Source organism: Lissotriton helveticus, chromosome 12 (genome assembly GCF_964261635.1).
Source record: "Lissotriton helveticus chromosome 12, aLisHel1.1, whole genome shotgun sequence".
NCBI classification, from domain to species: domain Eukaryota; kingdom Metazoa; phylum Chordata; class Amphibia; order Caudata; family Salamandridae; genus Lissotriton; species Lissotriton helveticus.
The window spans coordinates 11,469,235-11,492,327 of record NC_136073.1 but is presented as its reverse complement, the minus strand read 5'-3'; the positions used below and the strand labels follow the sequence as shown (position 1 = coordinate 11,492,327).

Sequence of the window (23,093 nt, the reverse complement as noted above, 5' to 3'; positions counted from 1 at the left end):
AGTTCTCTCCGAGGTGGAGAAGGTGTCAAACAAAAAATCCACTTCAATAGGGTCAGCATGGAGCTGGACATCATGATTTTTGGCTGCCCTTTCAATAAGCGCATTAAACGCCGCTGAGTCTTCAGTAGGCGAGGTTTTTACAGCATACACCTGACTGTCTGGGGCAGTGTGTGGATCTCCTGGGTCAGCAGCGTCAGCCCAGGGTTCATTGTGATCTTCAGGATCAGTGTCTATAGGATAACTGTACTCCTCATTGTCACCTTCCCCTGTCTCCACATCCGAGTAAGTTGGCGAGATAGGAGCAGTGTCTTGGCCATGTGGTGAAATAGGCTCAACAAGAAGAGGTGATGTAGTAGAATCCTTCTTTTTCAATGGAATTTTATGTGACTCCATAGGCTGTTCAGGGGCGATCTTTCGTTTATAAATAGAAAGTCTACCCGTGTCTGCGTCGATGAATTGCCTCGACTGCTCTTCAAGCGGGGGCTGTCGATGCTTTGTGACAAGTACCGCAGTTGTAGGCTTCGGCCCTGTGGACACCTTCGTGGACGCCTCGACGGCCGTTTTAGGGGCGAAAGCCTTAGGTACCACTTTTGGCGGCAGTGTGAACTGGATGGGCGCCGACGTTTTTTGTGGTTTAATGATAGGGTTTGGAGTCGGAGTGTCCCTCGACAGTAGAAGCCTTCTCTTTAATGCGTTTCAGCGATTCCGACACCTGCTTAGAGAAGGAGGCGGACGGCTGTGTCGACTCGACGTGTTCCTTCGAGGCACCGCCAGGGGATATATGACGTTACCACGCGGTCTTTTACCACGCAGACCATTCCCACGCATTTTTTACAACGCAGGATCCTTTATCACGCAGACCATTACAACGCTGGTATTTACAACGCAGGTACTATTACAACGCATACCATTACAACGTAATTATAGGTAAGTAAATAATATGGTAAAATAATTTAATTAGTAATAATATTTTTTTAAATTAATAAATTATTATTTTAATATTTAATATTTTAATTATTTATATTAATATTTATTTATTAATTTTTAAATATATATGTTAAAATACCCCTGTACCCCAAAACCCAAACCCAGCCCTAAAACCTAAAAATACCCCTGAACCCCAAAACCCAAACCCAGCCCTGAACCCTAAAAATACCCCTGTACGCCAAAAACTGAAAACTGACCCTGAACCCTAAAAATACCCCTGCACCCCAAAAACTGAAAACTGACCCTGAACCCTAAAAATACCCCTGTACCCCAAAAACTGAAAACTGACCCTGAACCCTAAAAATACCCCTGTACCCCAAAAACTGAAAACTGACCCTGAACCCTAAAAATACCCCTGAACCCTAAAAATACCCCTGTACCCCAAAAACTGAAAACTGACCCTGAACCCTAAAAATACCCCTGCACCCAAAAACTGAAAACTGACCCTGAACCCTAAAAATACCCCTTTACCCAAAAACTGAAAACTGACCCTAAACCCTAAAAATACCCATTTACCCAAAAACTGAAAACTGACCCTGAACCCTAAAAATACCCATTTACCCAAAACCCAAACCTAAAATATTTTAAATAAAATTATATACTTACCAATACTTACGTTGTAATGGTATGCGTTGTAAAGGTACCTGCGTTGTAAATACCAGCGTTGTAATGGTATGCGTGGTAAAGGGTCCTGCGTTGTAAAAGTTGCGTGGTAAAGGTAGGTCGTGGTAAAAGTTGCGTGGTAAAGGTTGTATACCCCGCCAGGTGTGGGCTTGAGGTTCGTACCGCTTTTAGCCTTATCCGGTCGACTCGTAGGATCTAGAACCTTCTGAGCTCCGAGTCCTTTTTCTGTGTCGACGGCCTTCGGCGCCGACTGTTTCGGGTCGATGGCTTTGACCAGTTTTTTCTGTGTCGCAGTCTTCGGCTCGACACCCTTCAGCGACCTCACCGGGTCGATAACACTTTTATGCTTCGTCGGTGCCGATAGTTCGGAGGACTTGTTATGTTATGTTATGTTATACAAGGCTCTTCTATAGCGCACGGCTACTCAAAGGAGTGTCCCGGCGCTTTGGCGAAGAGAGGCAAAGGAGAAGTACACAACATAGCAACACTTTTAGGCCGGCACAGAATTACTGAGAGAAGAGCCAAGTCTTCAACTCCTTTCTGAAAGCTAGCAAATTAGTAGCTGTTCTCAGAGAGAAAGGGAGATCGTTCCAGCAGCGCGGTGCAAGGTACCGGAAGGAGCGACCTCCGGCACGGGCGCGCCTAATAAGGGGAACCACGGCTTTGGCCTCGTAAGTGGACCTAAGAGTTCTTCTAGGGACATAGAAGGCGATCCGCTTCCCAAGATAGCTTGGGCCCATCCGGTGGAGCGCCTTGAAAGCCACAGTCAAGATCTTAAAAGTGACTTTCTTGGCGACCGGGAGCCAGTGAAGTTTCTCTAGGAGCTCTGAAGCTCGCGCCCTTCTTGGTAGTCCAAAGATGGCTCTGGCCGCCGAGTTCTGCACGACCTGCAGGCGGGCCATCAATTATTTAGGAAGGCCCAAATAGAGAGCGTTCGCGTAGTTAAGTCGCGAACCTATCAGGGCCTGCACAGTAATTTTTTTGTGCTGAAGGGACAGTAAAAGGAGAAACTTCCGCAGCATTTTTAGGATGCCGAAGCACTTCCCTGTGAGCCCGATGATCTGGGGTCTGAAGGAGAGGTCAACATCACACAGAAAGCCCAGATGTTTTGCCTTTAACGATGCAGTGTCCGGTGGAGACATGTCACAAGGCCACCATGACTTCCAGCCGGGATCCGGCGGGCAACCAAAGAGCAACTCCGACTTGTCTGAGTTACACTTCAGACTATGCCTCTGAAACTAATCGACTTCGAGCCGACCAAAGCTATACGCACTTTTGGTTTCGATTATTGCCTCTAGTGCTTTTGGTTTCGTAGACACCGATGCTTTCTCTTTCGGTTTCGATCGGTCAACCAGTGGCTCGCTAGAAATGTCCGTAGCCGGGCCCTGAGGCGAGGCTGTAGAACTAAGTGTACGATCTCGGGTAAGGCCATGTGGCGATCCCTCGACCTGAGCCGTATTGAGTGTTTTGGTTTCGGGCCCCGTACCAACGATCGGGTCTTGCTCTTCGCCCGAGCTATCTTCTACGGCCCCAAAGGCCACATCGTCGTCTCCTACCTCGTCGACGACGTCTTCAATATCGACCATCTCGACATCTGCGTCGTAGTTGGAGTCGATCTCCGATGCAGGATCAGACTCTTGAACTTCCTGCTCGACTCCTACATCCTCTTCGGTATCGAAAATGTTCACCGGGTCAGGTGCCATCTGCCGGGCCTCCTTGCGCGCTGCGCGTCGAAGTCGAATCGTCTTCTTGGAGCAGAAACGAGAACAAGCCATACAGCTGGCTGCATCGTGATCCGGAGACAGGCACTTGTTGCACACCGGGTGGACGTCGATATGAGGATATTTTGAGTTGCAAACGGGACATCTCTTGAACGGGCTCCGTTCCATGATGGTTCGTCGATAAGGCCTCTGGCGTCGACCGGGCCTTCAGTGCCGAAAAGCCACGCGGCTCCTCTGGAGGTTCGGCTCGGAAACCGAGCTGGAACAAGAACTGGGCACCGATCGCAAGACAATACCGACAATAACTAAAGGCCTTTTGGCCAAAAAGAAAGTTTTCTATCGATTCCGAACTGGAGTTAACAAATAAGCATCCGAACCGATGGCGGAAAAAAACAATCTGAGGATGGAGTCGATGCCCATGCGCACTGTAGTCCAGGGGAGGAGCCACCTATCTCGTGATACTTCGAAGACTCTTCCAGGACAACAATGTGCAATCATCCGGTCCCAACACTAGGCAGCGATCTATGCTATAGATATGAATTCAGCAGCCCACATGCCTCGAACACATATGTACAAAACCTTGAATCTATTTACAATAGGTGACTTACATAAGGAGGGTTGGTCTGGCAGCCTCAGGGATGCAGACACAGCAGATAAATACCCTCTCAGGTAGCCCAGAGGAGAGCCCTTCCGGGTGGGTGAGGATTAAAATAGAAAGTAAGACATCGGAAATGGAAGCAGAACGAAGAGCGCTATACTTCTCTGTACAATATAATACAAATTTCTCCCACCAGCAGGCATATACTGTTTTAGTGGAGGGATGCCTATCTGCTAGAATAGCATTGCAACCTTAGGGAGGAAGGCGAAAAAGCTGTAAACTGCTGCTGTTCAATAGCCACGCAAGAAGGCGTACAGTTGACAAGTTTGGGTGGAGAATCCTCCCCTGCGGCTGCAACAGAAGATCCTACCGAAGGGGCAGCCTGATAGGAGGGTTGATGCTCATTTGCAAGAGCTCAGGATACCAAACTCTCTGTCCCCAATCCAGAGCCACAAGGATGACTTGGGTCCAGTCAATCCTGATCTTCTTGAGAATTCTGGGCAGGAGTGGTATGGATGGAAAGGTGTACAGGAAGCCTAAGCGCCACTCGAAATGAAAAGTGTGTCTGAGCGAGAGCCGCCTTGGAAACTCCAGCGTGCAAAAATGCTGACATTACGTGTTCTCGGCAGAGCCATACAGATCTAACCAAGGTTCTCCCCACTGCTGAAAGAGACCATGCGCCACCCCCGGATGGAGATGCCATTGTGATCCGCTAGGCATCGACGGCTGAGTTAGTCAGCCCTGGCGTTCAGAGAACTTGCAAGATGTTGAACCACCAGGGATACGCCCTGCTGTTCCATCCATGTCCAGAGATGCAGGGCCTCTTGACATAGGGTCCACGACCCCACCCCGCCCTGTTTGTTACAGTACCACATGGTGGCGGTGGTGGCAGTGAACACCTGCACTAGCCTTCCTTTGATGGAGGGTAGAAAGGCTTTTAATGCCAGACGGTCGCTTGGAGCTCCAGCAAGTTGATGTGGAGTACGGAGTCCCCTGGAGACCAGAGTCCTCTGTTCTCACCTCTCTGAGGTAGCTGCCCCCTCACAGGAGCGGCACATCTGTCACTACTGTGAGATCTGGTTGGGCAAGGGAGAGGGGCCTGCCTCCGACCCAATTGCGGTTTGTCAACCACCACTGCAGGTCTCATGCAGTTCCCTCCAAGTTCTGGACCATATCGGAGTAATTCCCCTGATGCTGCACCCACTGGTACTTCCGGTTTCACTGTGGAGCCTGCATATGCCATCTGGCCTGTGTCACAAGCAGGATGTATGAGGCCCAGCAGCCTCCGAGGCAATCTCACCGAAACCGCCGATAGAGGCTGAAATATCAGTATAATAGCCTGAATATCCCGGACTCACTGCTCAGAAGGATAAACCTGAAACTGCACTGTGTCCAGAACAGCTCCAATGAATGGGAGCATCTGAGAGATGGTCAGGTGTGACTTCTTCACGTTGATATTGAACCCCAACGAATGCAGGAGGTTCGCCGTAGTTTGGAGGTGGGAGGCGACAGCCTAGGGTGAGCCTGCCTCAGCAGCCAGTCATAGAGCTAGGGGAAGATAACGCTCCTGATCTGCGCACATGAGCTGCGACCACAAACATCACCTTGGTGAACATCCAGGGGGCACTGGTAAAACCAAAGGGGAGCACAGTGAACTGAAAATGCTTTTGGCATACCGTAAACCGCTAGTAGCACCGATGGGCAGGCAGGACGGGAATGTGGTAATAGGTGTCCTGTAAGTCCAATGCTACGATCAAGTCTCCCAGGTCCAGGGCAGAGAGGACCTGAGCTAGTGTGAGCATCTTGGATTTTTCATTTTTATGGAAGTAGTTGGGGGCTCGTAGGTCTAGGATAGGACTAAGCCCTTGACCTTTTTCAGGACCAGAAAGTAACGAGAATAGCAATCACAGCCTACTTCTGGCGCCAGAACCCTCTCTATGGCTACCTTGGCCAAGAGAGTCACGATGTTCTCCTGGAGAGAATTTAAATGAACTTCCATCAGACAGTCGTAGGATAGAGGCATGGAGGAAGGGGTGGTCTCTAATGGGAGGGAGTAGCCCCTTCAGACTATCTGGAGGATCCACCTGTACGAGGTAATGTTCTACCTGTGGTGGAGGAGATGACTGATCCTGCCACCAACTGGATGTCCATGGTCTGGCAGGTGAGACCATCAGGGTTTGGAGGCTAAAGCTGCTGGGGGAGGGAGGAAAAGGATCTGTCCGACCTCTGTTCACCCGACCCACATGGTTGGAATGAAACGTGCCTGCGTCTGCGCACAGGTTGCTGAACTTGCAAGGCTCAGTGGCTGGGGTATTGCTGGCATGGCCGAAAGTCCCTTCAGTAGACACGAAAAGTGGCATAAGGCAGTCTTGGGACTTGCGTCCACTGAGAGGCCCAAAACCTTGGCTGTAGCCCGCGCGTCCTTAAAAAAGGTTCAGCGCCATGTCTGCCTTGTCTCCACAGAGACAGGTGCCATCAAAGGACAAGTCCATAAGCAAAGCCTGGAATCCAGATCTTCTCAGCCAGTCATTGTAGGAAGGTGGAATCTGACTATATGATTACCCCAACTTTTTTCCTGGTGTTTTGCTGGTTTTCAACTTAGTTGGCCTGCAACCCTGCTAATCAGGGCCCCAGACTATCTGCTTTCTCTATAAAATGGACTCAATGTACTTTAGGTACATACCAGATTGCTAACTGGGTCACCCTTGTGAGCCCCTGTATAGTGTACCATAAGTACCCAGGGCATAGGTGCATTCAAGGCCTACCAGGGGCTGCAGCATGTATTATGCCACCCCTGGTTTGCCTTCCAAACTGACATCACAGGACTGTTCACACAGCCTGGGTAAGGTGGTGTAATCATCCCTTACTTAGATATAGTATACCTATATCTACCTTTACATATAGACACATATACACCTATTAGCCACTCCTAAGGTAGGCCTCGACAATCCTGGAGGCAGAGTGCTTGGTTTTATGTGAGAGGGTGCCCTGGCAATAGCTGAGCCTCTCTGCAGCTTTCAGAACCATCTCCTTATAGCTGTTGTATGAAATAGCCATACCATATAGTCTTAGGTACATTATAATCCTCGGGGTTAATGCTAACTTTGGTTTGGCTTTATCAAAACATGTTGTGTAAGGTGTCAAACACTTTGGAATACTACCCCCCCCCCCCCGCCAATTCTGGCGGCAGGGGTAGCATTCCACCCTTCTAGAGGGAAAAGATATGTATGTTACTGCTTTACCCGGTTAAAGTTAAACAGAGCCCCAGCATCAAAAAATGGATGCTGCTGCCACAGACACGAGTCTGACCTCCTGCTGCTGGACGAAACTTTGTCAGGGGGGGCCTGGACAATAGGTTTCCTGTTCAGGGAGGTGCCAGCACCTCCCCAGACAGGGGTAATGTGTATTGGGGCAGGAAGGGCTGCATTCAGTGAATGCATCTAGACATTGCCTGGGGCACACACGGTGCTCCATGCATAGCCTGGTTCAAACCAGTTGCTGGGGCACTCCAGCCCTGCTCTGGCGCGAAACTGGACAAAGGGAAAGGGGTGTAACCACCCCCTTCTCAGGTCCACCCATAGGAGGGACCTAGCAGGTAATCCAGCCCCCATCCTTAGTATAGGAGCTGTGTCCCCAGGACTTTAGATTATCCTGGAAAGAAACTTTGATACAGAACTCTTGGACCTTCGACATTCTATTCTGACTAGAAGACAGAAGACATCTCCCTTGTGGTCAAGGAGTGACCACCCTGTTCAAACAGGCACCATCAGCAACTTTGCCGGTCTGCAGTATCTAGGCTACCGCTGGAACCCGACGACTCTGCGACTAAAGAACTGGACTTCCAGACTTTTCTGACCCGACCCACATCAAAGCTGAGACCCGTGGCGGACATGAGACGCCTCAGTAAGTTGAGCATTGGGGTTCGAGAAGCCCCAGCCCCGAGCATCATGTGCATCGAAGCCCAGGCCCCCACACTCCGCGAGTGTCCCGTGGGCCCCGCCTTCACATTTGTGCTCGACGCCTCTCCCAGGCGGCTTGCCCGTTGGCTAGTGAGCCCCCTGAAGACGCCATTTTGAAACTACTTTGCTTTCCTGGTTTCTCCAGGCTTGCTCCAGCTTTCCCCAAAAGGAGAAGCGCCACAGACCTTGCTGGTCTGCAACAGAGCTAATCTTGACATCCTGCTTGGGTTGCGGTTGCCAAGGCTTGTTGGGTCCAATCCGGATACAGACACCGCGGTCATCTGGTTCCATCGTGGGACAGCTGGAATCCAGCTCCTGGTCATCGTCGATGCCTCCTGGACCTCATGGCTGAAGAGACAAACTCACCTTCATCTTAAAGCACCCGACATTGCCTGGTTCCTTCCTGGTCACTGGTTAGTGACCCAGACTCTGTCCCCTCTGCTTTCAGGTTCTTCAGATCTTTGATCCACCCTTGGATCCACCCAGACACTTTTCCTCTGGTCGCCTGCAGCACTTCTTTGCAGCTCTCCATAGAAAACGACGACGAAACCCGACACGAAAAGACACCTATGCACCCGGCTTCCCTGGGAGAGGTAACTCGAGTACTCCGGTGCTCCCGTGGGTATTGACTCTTCAAGTGTCCTAGTTTAAAAGGGTTCCATCCTAGTCCATCCGAAAGTGTCCTTTATCTTTAACTTTGTAACTTTTATGAACACCATAGGAAGTCAATGGTAACTCGCGGCTGTGTTTAGACACTGCACACGGCTCCCGTGGGTCTCAATCTTCCTAACCACTGGTTGTTTAGTGTAGCCCCAGCAATTCCACAGGCCTTAGGACTGCTTTCTAACTCTCACGTGGTTCTTATACCAATTTCTTAGTATATGGTTAGTGAGGCCCCTAGGGCATAACGTATACTGTGCAACTTATTGTGTATTAATTGAGTAACTTGTATTGTATTTTTACCTCTGACCTCAAAGAGTTCAGAGGAGTGTGTTAGTAAATAAATATATATATATTTGATATATACCTTGTGTGGTGTCCTTTCATTTGGTACTCAAGGGATTATAATTGGTAAAACAACTTGCTTAATACGCTCTCTGAAGTCTTACCCTGTTGACTGCTGGTCCATGCTCCCACTAGGATAGCTTACTATAAGGTTGACTACAATCACCATCAATGAGGGTCGATTAGACTGGTGCAAGGTGCCCACTAGAATAGTGGACATCATATGCCTGGCTAACTTCTCACAGTCATGGCGTCTGAGAGCCACTGCCGATGATATTGCTCTGCCCAGTGAGTCAATCCTGTCTAGACCACATTGAATGGCGCATATTGCTGCATCTCTCCCATCTGCCACTGCTTGAGAAAGGAAGGCCCGGGCCTCCTCTGGGACCTGTGGCAGCACTTGGGCAACCATTTCCCACAGAGTGTCAGGGCTCGACAAATCAGAAAAATGGTACTAGTCCTGCAGGTCTAGTACCATGGAAAATCCCCTCGACCTGACTGCAACCCACTTGACCTCCGTCTCTGAAAACGGAGCAAAAGTGACAAGATAACAAGATTTAAAGGCATCTTTATTGCTCATTTTCTTTGTGAGCAATAAAAATGCCTTTAAATCGTGTTATCTTGTCACTTTTGCTCTGTTTTTAAAGACAGAGGACAAAAGTTAGTTTGACTTCCTACTCGCCAGAAAGGGCGAGTAGGACCTAAAAATAGCTCATCCTCATCCATTCTCCCTCGCAAATGCGAGCGGGCGAGTGGATTTGTCGAGCCCTGATAATAACAGCCCAATAAACATGCAGTGTTCACCAACCACAATGCAAGGCTGGCGGAGAAAAAAAGGGTCAGCCTCTTGGAATCCCTTCCTGGGGGAGTGGAAAGGAAAGTGCCCTGGGACGTAGATGTCTGGACTACAAAACTCTCTGGGGTAGGGTGGGTGGTGAGGACGGTGGGGTTGCAGGGAGCAGGGCGATGGCGTTGGGCACCTGTCCTATTCACAGGATCTGTGTGTTGTGCTTGGAGAAGGATCCCACTAGGAAGTCCATGAGGGCCTCATTAAATAGGAGTAGGGGTTCCAAGGAGGAAACTCCCAGCTGTTTCACATCCATCAAGATGTTGGTCTTGACTGCCACGAATGAAGCTTAAGGCCAAGGACCTCAGTCGCCTTTCGCACCAACGCTGCATAAGACGCTTCCCTCCTCCGTAGCCCGGCAGGAGGAGAAAGCGTGCCAGTGTCTGGAGAAGTATTCAGTCCACTGGACTCTCCCAGTTCCTCATACCAGTCCATTTCCTATTATGGCTGGTCTTCTAAAGGGTCCAGTGACCATGTCCGATCTTCTCCTAGCCCTTCAGAATAGGGCTCAGGATACAACACAGGGCATGGAACTTCTGTTGGTGCTGAATTTGGCATGGGTCTGCGCAGTGCCGGCTTCGGGTAATCAGAATAGAGCTGGTGCCGCTGGGGGGAAGGGGGCGTTGAGGTTGGGTGCACCAGCTATATCCGGAGCGTCGAGGCTGGTGCCAGGGAAGGTCGCAAAGGCATGACCGGAGCTGAACCAAATCCATTCCCGGATCCATAGAGGAACATCGACACCTGAGCTAAGCATCGCTGTTAGTGTTCAGTCTCCATGAGAAACGTCAGTACTCGCCTGTGGTACTCTGTTGCAGTTTCATGTTAGGGTAGAAGCAGTGGTGTCACTGCACAGCCTTACTCTTGAGCTTCTTGTGCTGATAAGAAAAGCAAGGATGCAGCCCTGCTGCTTTGTCAATGATTGTCATTTGTGGGAAAGGTTCAAATCTCAGGCCTAGTCAGTGGGCCTGTAACTCCTAGGAGTGTTGCCCATCTGTGGCCTGGTCAGTGGGTCTCACTCCTAGGAGTGATGCCCATCTGAGGCCTGGTCAGTGGGCCTGTCACTCCTAGGAGTGTTGCCCATCTGAGGCCTGGTCAGTGGGTCTGTCACTCCTAGGAGTGATGCCCATCTGAGGCCTGGTCAGTGGGCCCGTCTGTTAGTTCTGAAAGTGGCGCAGATCTTCGGCCTTGTCAGTGGGTCCGTTGCGGTGCATCTAACCTGGTGGGAGTAGAGATCTGGGGCCTGCTTCTCATATGCAGTGAGTTGAAAGGTACAAATACATATTTTTATCCAGTGCAACCATGGCTGTAATTTAAACATTGACCCTAATTATGTACATTTAATGCGGTCATGTTTGTATGAAGTTTAAATATTTATTAAGATCTTTACCTAGTCTTCATCCCAAACACTAGTTTTGATTTTTTATAAATGTATCTTCAAAAAAATATTCTTTGTCTTGTGTAATGAAAATAATCAAGGTCTACTTGAAAGCAGTACAAAAATGTCATATTTCACTTCTAAAGCATCTGCTCACATTTGATCGTACACAACCTCAAGAGCAGACAATTACATACAGGTGAATTAAAGAATATGGAAAAAGCAAGGAGTAGTAAAGTGTGTACAAAAACTCCACTCACAGAAACATTGTGGGCAGTGGTTGTGCTACCTGGTGATAGAAGTCCAAACGTGTGGGTTGAATATGAAGAACCTTTTAGCTTTTTATATGTATGATATACCTTTTTTTAATTAAATGGATTCCTCATTAGCAGGAAACACTGCCTCTTGGATGTTTATAAACTGAGCACTAGCATGTTTCGGACAAATCCTTCACAACTCACAGGAGCCTTCTTCAGATGGCACTAATGGTCAAGAAAAAGGCACCTGGTTTATAGAAGCCGAAAATAGATATAAAGGCACTCTAGACACTCCTAAAAATATATGAACTTATATATTTTTTTAAATATTCCAGATTCTGTCAGAGAGAACCACACCTGTCAAATGGATCCGATGGAGACATCTAGCCGCAGATTCCTTACATTTGAATTTTCCAGGCATCAGACTGGATCCGGAAGATTTTTCTACGAGCAATACCCCTGCGCGCTGGCATTCTTAAATTTCAGAAATACATTATCAACCTTGTAATGTGAGAGGAGCTCCAATTATACCTGAGGAAAGCTGTCGATCTCACGGAGCCGCTTCTCGATCTGCAGTCGGCCTCCATACCGCGTGACACCGTACACTATCGTCATCACCGTCTGCTTCACCACCTTCCGGCTTATGTACCCTTCCAACACCTGTGCAATCTTCAGGCCCCGTTCAGCATCTCGTTTACGGAACTCCTCCACCTGAAGTACGAAAAGCATAGGTACGGTTAGGGCAAAGGTTACAAGCAGAGGTCAAACTGGCAACAGAAAGAAGCAGTTAGACTAGGGCTAGCAAGAGGCGCATCGACACTAGGAAAGAGGATAGGGCACATACGACTGAAGTTACTGCAGGGGATGCCGAGCACAGACCCCAGCATGCAGTGTCAGGTCAAGCAAGGACAGCCACAGGTTAGGGCTGTGAACATCTACAAGAGATCCAGCAGTTATCATATTGGGAACAGTAGGAGGTGACCACTGGAAATATCAAGTTGAAATCAAGTGGGTAACACTACGAGGAGGTGAACAGGATGACAGGGCTGTGTTGCTAGGTCAAAGTCAGGTCAGGGGACAAAGGCACAGGTCAGAACAGGCAACTAGGACAAGCCTGGGAGGGTCCAAAGATGGAGATACCTGACCAGTGTCAGGTAGACGTCCTGGAACTGTACAAAAGCACAAGAGCAGATCTAGATAAGGGCAGGACAGACCTGGCAGCGGTCAAGGTAGAAGTGTGTTGCAGCTGAATCTAGACAGAGGTCAAACAACTTTGGTATCGAAGAGCAGACACCAGATCGAGCGCAAACATGATTAGTGTAGGTAACACTATAAATGCAGGGCATTGGTAAGGCAGGGGATACTGGGTAGAGCAACATCATTCCTGTCTCAATGCTTGGATAGTGACTCCAGTTAAGGATTAGGGGAGAAAGAGGATTAGCCACCACGATCATCAGGACGCTGAAGTAACCTTGAGGTTGCAATCAGCGCAATACAATAAAACCTAAAACATAAAGAGCGAAAAATATGAATCTTGTAATGACAAAACCTTGATGAATAGTGAATTTCTTGGACATCTCTTAGCCCAAGCCATGCACTGCCACCTTGCTGCGGAGCAGGACAGAAGCGGATAACGGTGTACAGGATTCGTGGCCATCACTGAAGCAACTACTCAAGGGGTTTCCATATCCATCATAATGGCATGTGAAGGTAGATACGTCACAGTAGTTTAATGACAACACACATCTGCTGAAACAGTATAATGCCACGCAGGGGCAGATCTGTCGCAATAGCTTAATGAAAAGCTACACAAATCACAACCTTGTTACTATGTCACAACATTTTTTGTTCTACGTTCTGCCCATCAGTAGTTGTTTTTACAACATTTTAATGTTACAATATTTTCTAATCAAATGCAACAGCAGAGTAGGGATTGAAATGCAGTCTGGAATACAGGTCTAGGTATGAGCTCACCTGCTGGGACACCCCACTGTACACATCCTGAGGGGTGTCACAGGGCATCAAGTTGACAGAGGTGGCACCAGCGACGTCTCGCCCGAGGGCAGCATAATGCTGCAGCCCATTGCATGAGCCGTCCTATGAAGTAAAAAAAAAACGTGAGAAGAGATTCAAGATGCCCTGTAATGCTCCTGCAGGGAAAAAACTTTTCCTCGTACCCCAAAACTGTGGAAGTCAGAGTCAGCTTCTCCTAAACAATCCAGTCTGAGTCTAGAGTGGCAACGTGCACAATACCCAGCCACAGTAGTGGTTGAAGACACCGTTCTATCACTCAGGGGGCATTGTGGGACATGGCCAGCGTTTGGTGTCAAGTGCTGGGATGAAGTTTCAGAGAGCGGGCAGTGATGTGAAGTGTGTGTTTGTTGTGCTTCAGAAAAGTCCAATGAGAAATATACTCTGGGTGATGACAGGGTCGGGCAACGCGGATAGACATGAAGTAACTGGGAGACTGACTGAACGCCTGAGCAACTGTGTTCAGAGTCACTAGGAGAGACATGGGTTAGATGGGAGATACATTTAGTAAAGGTGTGAAAGTGTTTAGAGTCACACAGGGGAGACAGGCATAAGTGAGGCAGACTGAGTGCCTAGCAGCATCAGATAAGCACACGCATCCACAGAGCACACACCAATGCAACACTGAAAGCACACATGTTCAGGAATGTTAATGTACCTCACCACGTGTCCCCTGTTCTCATGCGTCCATATCCCCATGTCGCTATCTTGTTATCCCATGTCACCATTCTGAAGAGGTCATCGGTTTCTTAAGGTTCTTTGGATATGTTTATAGGTTGGTAATTGACAATCACTTGCCCTCTTGACACTTTGTTTTCAAGAGCCCATGAAAGCTAATTCCATTTTTGTGTTCCGCTTGCGCTGCCAAAGGTGTCGGATCTTATCTGGCAGGTGCAATAGGTTGCCAAGGGTGCAGACTCTCTCTAGGGTAGGCTGCTTCAGAATTCTGAACCTGCCTTTGGGGAGACCACCTTAGCATGCAGAATCTGTCTATGGCTAGGATGCTCCAGGTTTTTGAGCTTCGTTAGGGGTGGGTTTCTCTAGGATTTGGAGGAAAAGAAAACGGGAGAGGGTCAAAGTAACAATCTGAGGGCAGCCAATGAATCAGAGACCAGAGAACCTACTAGGCAACTACCAATCTTTTAAAGCACTGCCTCTGTAGTTCTGCCAGGAGGGTGGGAAAGGCACAGAGTACCTGCTTGACCACTACCAATACCTTACTCCACCTGCATCATTGGGCTTACAAGGAAGGCGGCAAAGACGCATAGTGCTTAGGTACAGTCAGAGGGAGGTGTAATCTTTAATAAGGCATGCGATTTCCTATTGGGTGTTACCACAGCCATGGGGGTTGTACATGTGAGGTAATAAATAAGGGGTCAGGAGTGCTGTCCAGTTGGCTCAAGAGCCACAATTGTTTTAGTTAATAACAACAAGAGAGGGAGGGCATGAGTAGGCGCTCCTGTACCCCAATCAAATGTACATTAACAACAAAGGAGTGACTGTGGTTGAAATAATATCAAAATAAGATAGTGGGGTGTGATATTATCCCGCTTTGTGCTGCAAATGTGATCAATACTCACACATGTGCATGCACCCAGCAAAAAACTGTCTGTCTCCCTATGTACGCCCAATGGGTCCTCCTCTGAGGATGAAACCTGGTGGGCTTAATAATCACCCAGTGTTAAAAAAGGGAGGGAAAGAACCTTACTTATTAGAAGGACCCTCACTCACCACTAGTTGGTGACATGCTTCATCATTGGGTCCCCGCTGGGGTGACCGAATGTCCCCACAGCGTGCTACGACGCCTGATTACAGCAGAGCCGGATGTGGTGAGTGCAACAGTGCCCAAATTAGGAGGTGACTAAACGTGAATGTGTAAGTGTGTTAAAAAATGCAAGGTTGTGCCTTTACAAAAATCTTTAATAATGGCCAACCTGCATTGAGTAAAAACAAAGTGGACGGACTCTGCAGGTTCTGAGTTAAGGAACCGGAGTCCTAGTCAGGATCAAAAGTTGGTAAATTGTTTTGCCATGAAAAGGGTGTTGAACGCATGGAGCGTCCATCATGTTGAAAAGGATCGGTCAAGGCCTGCGACCGAAGGGGTGGACAGGAGAAGGAATACTGCAGTCTTCAGGGAATAAGGTTACGTCCCGGTTCAGGCCAATACATGTTTTAAGTGGCAGAGTACACATTTGGCTACAGAGAATTAGCTATAAAGGGATGGATAAGTAGAGCATTTAGTTATAGAGTTAGGAACAGTGCACAGAAAGGACAAAATTGGCAATTAGAAGGGCCTGTGTCTGGCAGAAAAATATCAAGAATGCTTGGCAGTGAAAGTCAATTACACTTAAAAAGCAGGTGCAGCTGCTTAACATCAAAGTATGGAAGGCACAGTCGATAAAACAAGCTTAGTTTCACAAAAATCTCTAATTTTTTAATAATCAAAGTGTGTTCAGAAAGGGCATTTTTCAGATTTAGTTAAGATACTGTTCGGCAGACACATAAATCGGGGAATGGAGAAGGCAAACGCCAAGCACAGCTCCCCCCCCTCACAAAAAAAAAAAGAGTATCCCAGCTACCTCTAAGAATACCCTTTCTGCCCCCTTAAGACCCTGCTTCAAAAAGGCGACTCAGAATCCGATCACAAGAAGCCACAACTCGCCAATGTCCCTCAGCTTTAGAGCGAACAAAGGACTACACAAGCATCAGGGACCATCGAACCCATGAAAGAAATCCTCACACATACGCAGTCAAATGAAGGAAGAAACAATGTGAGGCCTCCACCATCAAATTCACACATCTCAAAAATCCAAGTCACAAACAAGCTCTGCACAAGGTGCATTGTGAGCCCCCCTTCTCAATACCATATCCATCCAAATATGGCACCGAACACCACCCCCGCCACTACCACCAACACCTCTCAGCACCAGACAGACAGAGTTGGGTCCCCGGAGCCCTCTGGTAACACTCACACATCAAAAGAGAGGCCCGGAGGACAAAGTACACAAGATCATCGCTCAAAGTCCCAACGTCTCCCATCCACAGGCAGGTGCCAGGGTTAAACAGAAGTCCACCAAAGCAGAACAAAAACCCCATTAATTTCACCAGAGGAATACCTGTGCCAAATGGAGTACTTTGTGCCCCCCCATCACAACGCACCTGATGCACTGGGAAGTAGGAGATGTACTCGGCTGAGTTCGGTGACCTGGATGCGTTGGCTATTTCCATACAGCAAGCCAGGGCCTGCCACGGTTCGTCAACACTCATCCACCACCTCCGGCCCTGAAGGAGAAAGAATCAGAATACCGTTCAGACTAATTTCCTAATGCTTGAACATATTGGTCAAAAATGTGAACTTTTTGCTTCAGTATAAGCCTTTGAAGAGTAGAATTTGAAAGAAAGAGGTAATCCACACATTCCAGTATACACAGCTTCAGGCAAAAAAGACCTGAAAATTTGTTGGCAAACCAGAACAAGCGTTTGCAACGCATTAGGTCTCGCATTGATGTAAGTTTGAACAGTTGGCGTTGCAATATTATTTGAACCTCCATTAGCTCAAACTTTCAGTAAAACAAGCATTTATGTGTTACACGGCCGACATCGGTCACGGGGTACAATATGAGCAACTGCCTGAAACAGAGAAAGGTCAAGCAGTGATAAGGAAGGTGGTGGGAGAGGGATTAAGCTGCAAAGTGCAAGGGTATTGGGAGACAGAGGATGAAAAAGGTGCCCTCAGAAATCAGCACTGTGCCGACAAAAATGATCAAGCAGCTTGGCGTGCTGCACTTTCTAAAAAAAAAATTTTTTTAAATTAGATTTTGGCAAACCGTGCTATAAGAAAGGTGCACGGCCACCATATGCGTTTGTAAAAAAAAATCAAATTCAAAACAAACAAAAAAAAGGATCTGGGCGGGCCGTGCTATAAGGAAGTTGCGCTGCTGCCATTATTGAAGCTCAAACGCGGCATGTCACCCTGGAGATAAGAGTACCAAAAAAAAAAAGGCGCGAGGTCACCTTGAATATCAAGCTTAGCGTGCCGCGCTGCACCAAAAACTATTACAAAAATTCAAGGATTTGGGCAAGCCGCGCTATAAGAAAGTTTTGCAGCGCCAAAGGCGCTGAGTAAAGAAATATAATTTTTTTTAAACAAAAAGAATTTGGGCAAGCGGCTCTTTAAGAAAGTCGCGCAACCACCATTATTGAAGCTCCAAAGCGGCATGCCAGTGCGCTTCACAAAGAAAATAGTGCGTACAAACGGTAAATAACAGATCCTGAGTAACAACACATGCAACAGGAGCAGTCCTTATGGGAGGGTACAAAAGGCGTTACTAAGGACGGGCTAGAAAAGAGATTAACCAAAGAAATAAATGCATTTGGAAAAGACAGTAAAAGGAGCCAATTAAAAACATGGGCGGAGCTTAATGCCCAAACCCTGAAAACAGAATGTCTTCAAGAGACACAGCGTAAGCGTTGCCTAAGCAAGACCTAAAAGCAGTAACATTTCCACACTCCAATACACCTACATTTCTTTGAGGGAATATTAGCCCCACAAAGTGATCTTGCCTCGGTAGTAACCTGTTGAATGGGGGTCTCGAGTTGGCAGGTTATTACCTTGTCCAAGTAGGGACCCTTCAAATGTACCATCTGCAGCCCATATGCCTCGAACAAGGGAGTTACCTTCTAAAATAACCCCTGCTCACCCCCTTGGTAGTTTGGCACGAGCAGTCAAGCTCATCTCAGAGGCAGTGTGTAAAGCATTTGCACATAACCAGAAGTAATCCAGTGAAAACACTAACTGAAGGACACCACACAAGTTTTAGAAAAATAGCTAATATTTATCTGTATAAAACAAGATCAAAAAACGATAAAAACCCAAAATGCAGTTATTCAAAATACTCATTAAGCAAAAAATAGCTGTTAAAAACAGTTCCTTGAACTCGCTAGCTCCGTCCGGGGCCATGACCGCGTTGTGAACAAACAAATCCAACAGTTCTGGCTGACCGCAGCGTTGTAAGCCAGCTACAGTGTCACAAAGACCCGCAAAACAGTACCTTCAGAAATGCAGGGCGTCGGGGCACTCGTGGTGAGCTTCGAAGAGTCAGACTCCATTCTGGAGGTGAGTGCAGGAGTCGTCGGCCCTTGAAGTCACACACGTTGCAGGTCAAACTCCATGCAGTTGATGTCGGGAGAGCTGGCAGGTGTCGGGGCTGAAGTGTGAAGTGCAGTGGTGCGGTGCCTCCGGTCGCGGTGCAGGCAGCAGCTCGGTGACAGCGTCCAGCGGCGTCAGTAAGACTAGGGCTGCAGTGCGAAGTGAGGCGGTGCTCGTTGCGGTGCTAGCAGGTCACAGTGCAGGTCGCATTGTCGTCATTGCTGAAGCGCTGTAGTCGGCTGATGAACTGGAGTCAATGGCGCCGATGTCGGTGGACCAATGCTGCGGAGTGGGATGGGGGTGGTGTAACTTACAAGAGGTACCCCAAACCACAGTGCAGGCAGCTGCATCGATGTCAACTTGAAGCTTCGTCATCAGTGAGACCAAGCCTGCAGTGTGAAGCGGGCGGTGCTCTGTGTTCTCCACGAGCGGTGTCCACAGATCTCGGTGCAGGCAGTGGCGTCGGTGACGGCATCATCGGAGATACCACGGCAGCTGTGTGAAGCGAGACGGTGTGGAGTGCAGTGCCCACAGGTCACGGTGCAAGCAGTGACTCCGTGGCATTCTCGAACAACGGCGGTGATACTAGGGTTGTGGTGTGAAGTGTGGCAGTGCCCTCTGCGGTGCCTTTGGGTCAGAGAGCCAGCAGCGGCGTTGTTGACGGTGTTGGGTTGTTTTTTCTTTTGTTGCAGCACAACACACAATTCTTAGAGCTGGTAGCAGATGAACTAGGAGTCTTTGTTGTTCCTGTGACTTCTTGAACAGGGGGCAAGCTCTACCTCAAGCCCTTGGAGAAACTCAGGAAGAAGATTGCAGAAAGTTCAGGCCAGTTCTTTCTCTGCCCCAGACAGAAGCAGCTACTGCAGGCCCAACAAAGCAAAGTGGTAGTCTCGCCTCACAGCTTCTCCAGCTTTTCTTCTTGGCAGGTTTCTTGATCCAAAAGAGTTCTAAAGTTCTGGGGTCAGGACCCCAATATTTATACCACATTTTCCTTTGAAGCTGGTATACAGTACCAATGGCATACATAAAACAGTTCAGCCTGGGCCAGGCCAGGTTCACTCCAGGAGGTGGAGAGAGCTTTGTAAAAATCATCTGTACTAAAAGATGTATTTTTAAATCCTGAGTTTAGGCATACTAAATGAATATGCTACTTACCAGTATGCATCTGTTCTTGGCATGTAGGGCTGCTAACATTCATATCTTAGCATTAGATCGCCGCCTAGTGTTGGGCTCGGATGATTGCACATTGTTGTCCTGGAAGAGTCTTCGAAGTATCCTGAGATAGGTGGCTCCTCCCCTGGACTACAGTGCGCATGGGCATCGGCTCCATCCCCAGATTGTTTTTCGCCATTGTGGCAGGAGATGGAGTGAAAGTGTAAAGGATGTCCATGCTAATGAAATAAATACAATAGTATATCTGCAGCTGCGACAGGCACCGGGGAGGAGGGCGGGCGATATGAATGTTAGCAGCCCTACATGCCAAGAACAGATGCATACTGGTAAGTAGCATATTCAGTTCGAGGCATGTGGGCTGCTAAATTCATATCTTAGCATAGAATACATAGCAGTCCCTCCATCAGCGGCGGTTGCCCGTGCCAGCTGCAGAAACCTGAAAAAGTGTCTTGAGAACAGCCTGTCCTACAGCTGCTTGCTGCTTGGAATGCACATCAACACAGTAGTGTTTTGTGAAGGTATGTGGTGTGACCCACGTGGCTGCTCTGCAAATATCCTCTAAAGGAATGTTCCCTAGGAAAGCCATGGATGCCCCCAGTTTGCGTGTGGAGTGTGCTCTGGGGGGTACTGTTAAAGTGCGCTTGGCTTTTTGATAACATATCTGGATGCACTTAACAATCCATCTGGCTATGCCTGCTTTGGAAATCGGGTTGCCTTTGTGTTGTGGTGCGAAGGCAACAAAGAGTTGTTTTGTTTTTCTAAAGGGTTGTGTTCTGTCTATGTAGTACATCAACGCCCTCCGTACATCTAAGGTATGGAGCCTTCTTTCCGCCACCGTTTGCGGGTTTTGAAAGAATGCTGGTAAGTCGATAGTTTGGTTAAGATGAAACTGTGACACCACCTTAGGGAGGAATTTAGGGTTAGTGCGTAGCACTACCCTATTTGGGTGAATTTGAATGAACGGCTCTTGTATGGTGAGCGCTTGCAACTCACTGACACGCCTCAGAGACGTAATAGCTATCAGAAAGGCCACTTTCCACGTAAGGAATTGGAGCTCACACGAGTGCAGTGGCTCAAATGGTGGCCCCATCAGTCTGGTGAGAACGACGTTGAGGTTCCACACCGGAGCTGGTGGAGTTCTTGGGGGAATGACTCTCTTCAGACCTTCGAGGAAGGCTTTAATGGCGGGCACTCTGAAGACAGAGAGGTGCTGCCTGTTCTGAAGATAAGCCGCTATGGCTGAGAGATGTATCCTAATGGAAGTGTACGCCAGATTGCACTTGTAGAGATGTAACAGATAGCAGATGATGTTGGGAATAGATGCATCTAGCGGGTTGATGTCATTGGACGTACAATAGATGACAAAACGCTTCCACTTAGCAGCATAGCATGCTCTAGTAGTTGGTTTCCTCGCCTCCTTGATGATACTCATGCATTCTGGAGGTAGGTTAAGGTATCCAAACTCTAGGACTTCAGGAGCCAGATCGCCAGGTTGAGCTGTCGTGGATCTGGATGCTGAATGTCTCCATGGTTCTGCGTCAAAAGACTGGGTGTGAGGCGCAGTCTTTGATGCGGCACCACTGAGAGTTCGAGGAACGTGGTGTACCAAGCTTGACGTGCCCACGTTGGAGCAACCAGGACGAGAGTCATGGAGTGCTGCCTTAGCTTTCTTGCGACCAGCGGTATTAGAGGGGCTGGCGGAAAAGCGTATGCAAATTTGCCTGACCAGTTCATCCATATCGCATTCCCCTGCGACTGTGGGTGAGGGAACCTGGCGGCAAAGAGTCGGCATTTTGCGTTCTCCTTTGTTGCGAACAGGTCTATCTCCGGATGACCCCACTGCTGGAAGTACGGGTGGAGAACAGAAGGGTGTATCTCCCACTCGTGCATCTGATGGCTGTATCTGCTGAGCAGATCCGCCATCTGATTGTCCTTGCCCGGGAGGTGTTCTGCCATGAGGAAAATGTTCCTCTGAATGGCCCACTTCCACATGCTCTGAGCTAGATGAGACAGCTGTGGCGAGTGGGTGCCCCCCTGTTTCTGAATGTAGTACATCGCGGTCATGTTGTCCGTCCGGACTAGCACGACCTTGTTGCTCAGATGTACAATGAAGGACTTGAGCGCCATGAAGATTGCCATCAGTTCCAGATAGTTGATGTGCATCTTCTGTTGCTGCGTCGTCCATAGTCCCTGCACCGTGTAAGTGAGCACATGTGCTCCCCATCCCTGGAGGGATGCGTCCGTCGTCAGGACAATCTGCGGCACGGGCTCTTGGAACAGTCGGCCCTTGCAAAGGTTGTGTGGAGTCCACCAATGCAGAGAATCGTATGCCCGACTGGTAACCAACACTAGGTCTGTCAATTGCCCACGAGCCTGTGTCCACTGATTCGCTAAGCACTCCTGGAGCGGGCGCATATGTAACCGTGCGTGAGGGACTATGAAGATGCAGGAGGCCATCATGCCGATCAACTGCATGAACACTCTCGCTGGCAGGGAGTGTCTCGGTCGGAATCGTTGGATCAGTGACTGAATGCTGTCGATTCTGACTTGGTTTGGCTGAGCCATGGCTGTCAGGGTGTTGATCGTAGCACCCAGGAACTGCCGGACATGTGCCGGCTGAAGATGGGATTTTGGGTAATTTAGGGAGAAACCCAGATCGTGAAGAAGGTGAATTGTAGTCGACATGTCTGCGGCGCACTGTTGCTCTGACTTGGCTTGTACGAGCCAGTCGTCTAGGTAGGGGTAGACATGGATATTCTGCCTCCTGAGGTGCGCCGCCACTGTCGCTAGACACTTGGTGAACACCCTCGGGGCCGTAGTGACTCCGAAGGGTAGGACCTTGAACTGGTAGTGCCTGCCTTGAATAGTGAATCTTAGGTATTTCCTGTGTGACGGGTGTAGTGGAATGTGGAAATAAGCATCCTTGAGATCTAAGGTCGCTAAGAAGTCTCCCTGGTTTAGCAAGGGAAGAATCTGCTGCAGTGTAAGCATATGGAAATGCTCTGACAGTATGTACAGGTTGAGGGGACGTAGATCGAGAATGGGCCTGAGAGAACCGTCCTTCTTTGGAATAAGGAAGTACAGGGAGTATACCCCTGTGCCTTCCTCCCCCACCGGCACGAGCTCGATTGCGCCTTTTTGCAGCATCGCCACCACTTCCTGCTGCAATAAGTGCAAATGCTCTGCGGACATAGGCCTTTGCCTCGGTGGGATGTTGGGTGGAGTGGATTTCAGCTCTAGGCAATAACCATTTTGGATCAGTTGACGCACCCACCTGTCTGTGGTGATGTTTCTCCAGACGGGCAGGAACTGCTGCAGTCTCCCCCCGACAGGTGTTAGGTGGTCGGGGGGCAGTGACAGAAAGTCA

The 23,093-nt window shown here is 48.6% G+C and overlaps 1 protein-coding gene across 1 annotated transcript in view; it reads right to left on the bottom strand.

Annotated features, from left to right (window-relative positions):
• POLRMT (RNA polymerase mitochondrial) overlaps positions 1–23,093 on the bottom strand; it is a 133,629-nt gene that overhangs the window by 36,899 nt on the left and 73,637 nt on the right. Inside the window, exons 11-13 of the mRNA XM_078671130.1 lie at positions 16,564–16,686; positions 13,348–13,470; positions 11,905–12,084 (exon numbers count right to left, since the gene is read on the bottom strand). Coding sequence (XP_078527256.1) covers positions 11,905–12,084; positions 13,348–13,470; positions 16,564–16,686 — 426 coding nt within the window. The remainder of the gene's footprint in view (positions 1–11,904; positions 12,085–13,347; positions 13,471–16,563; positions 16,687–23,093) is intronic.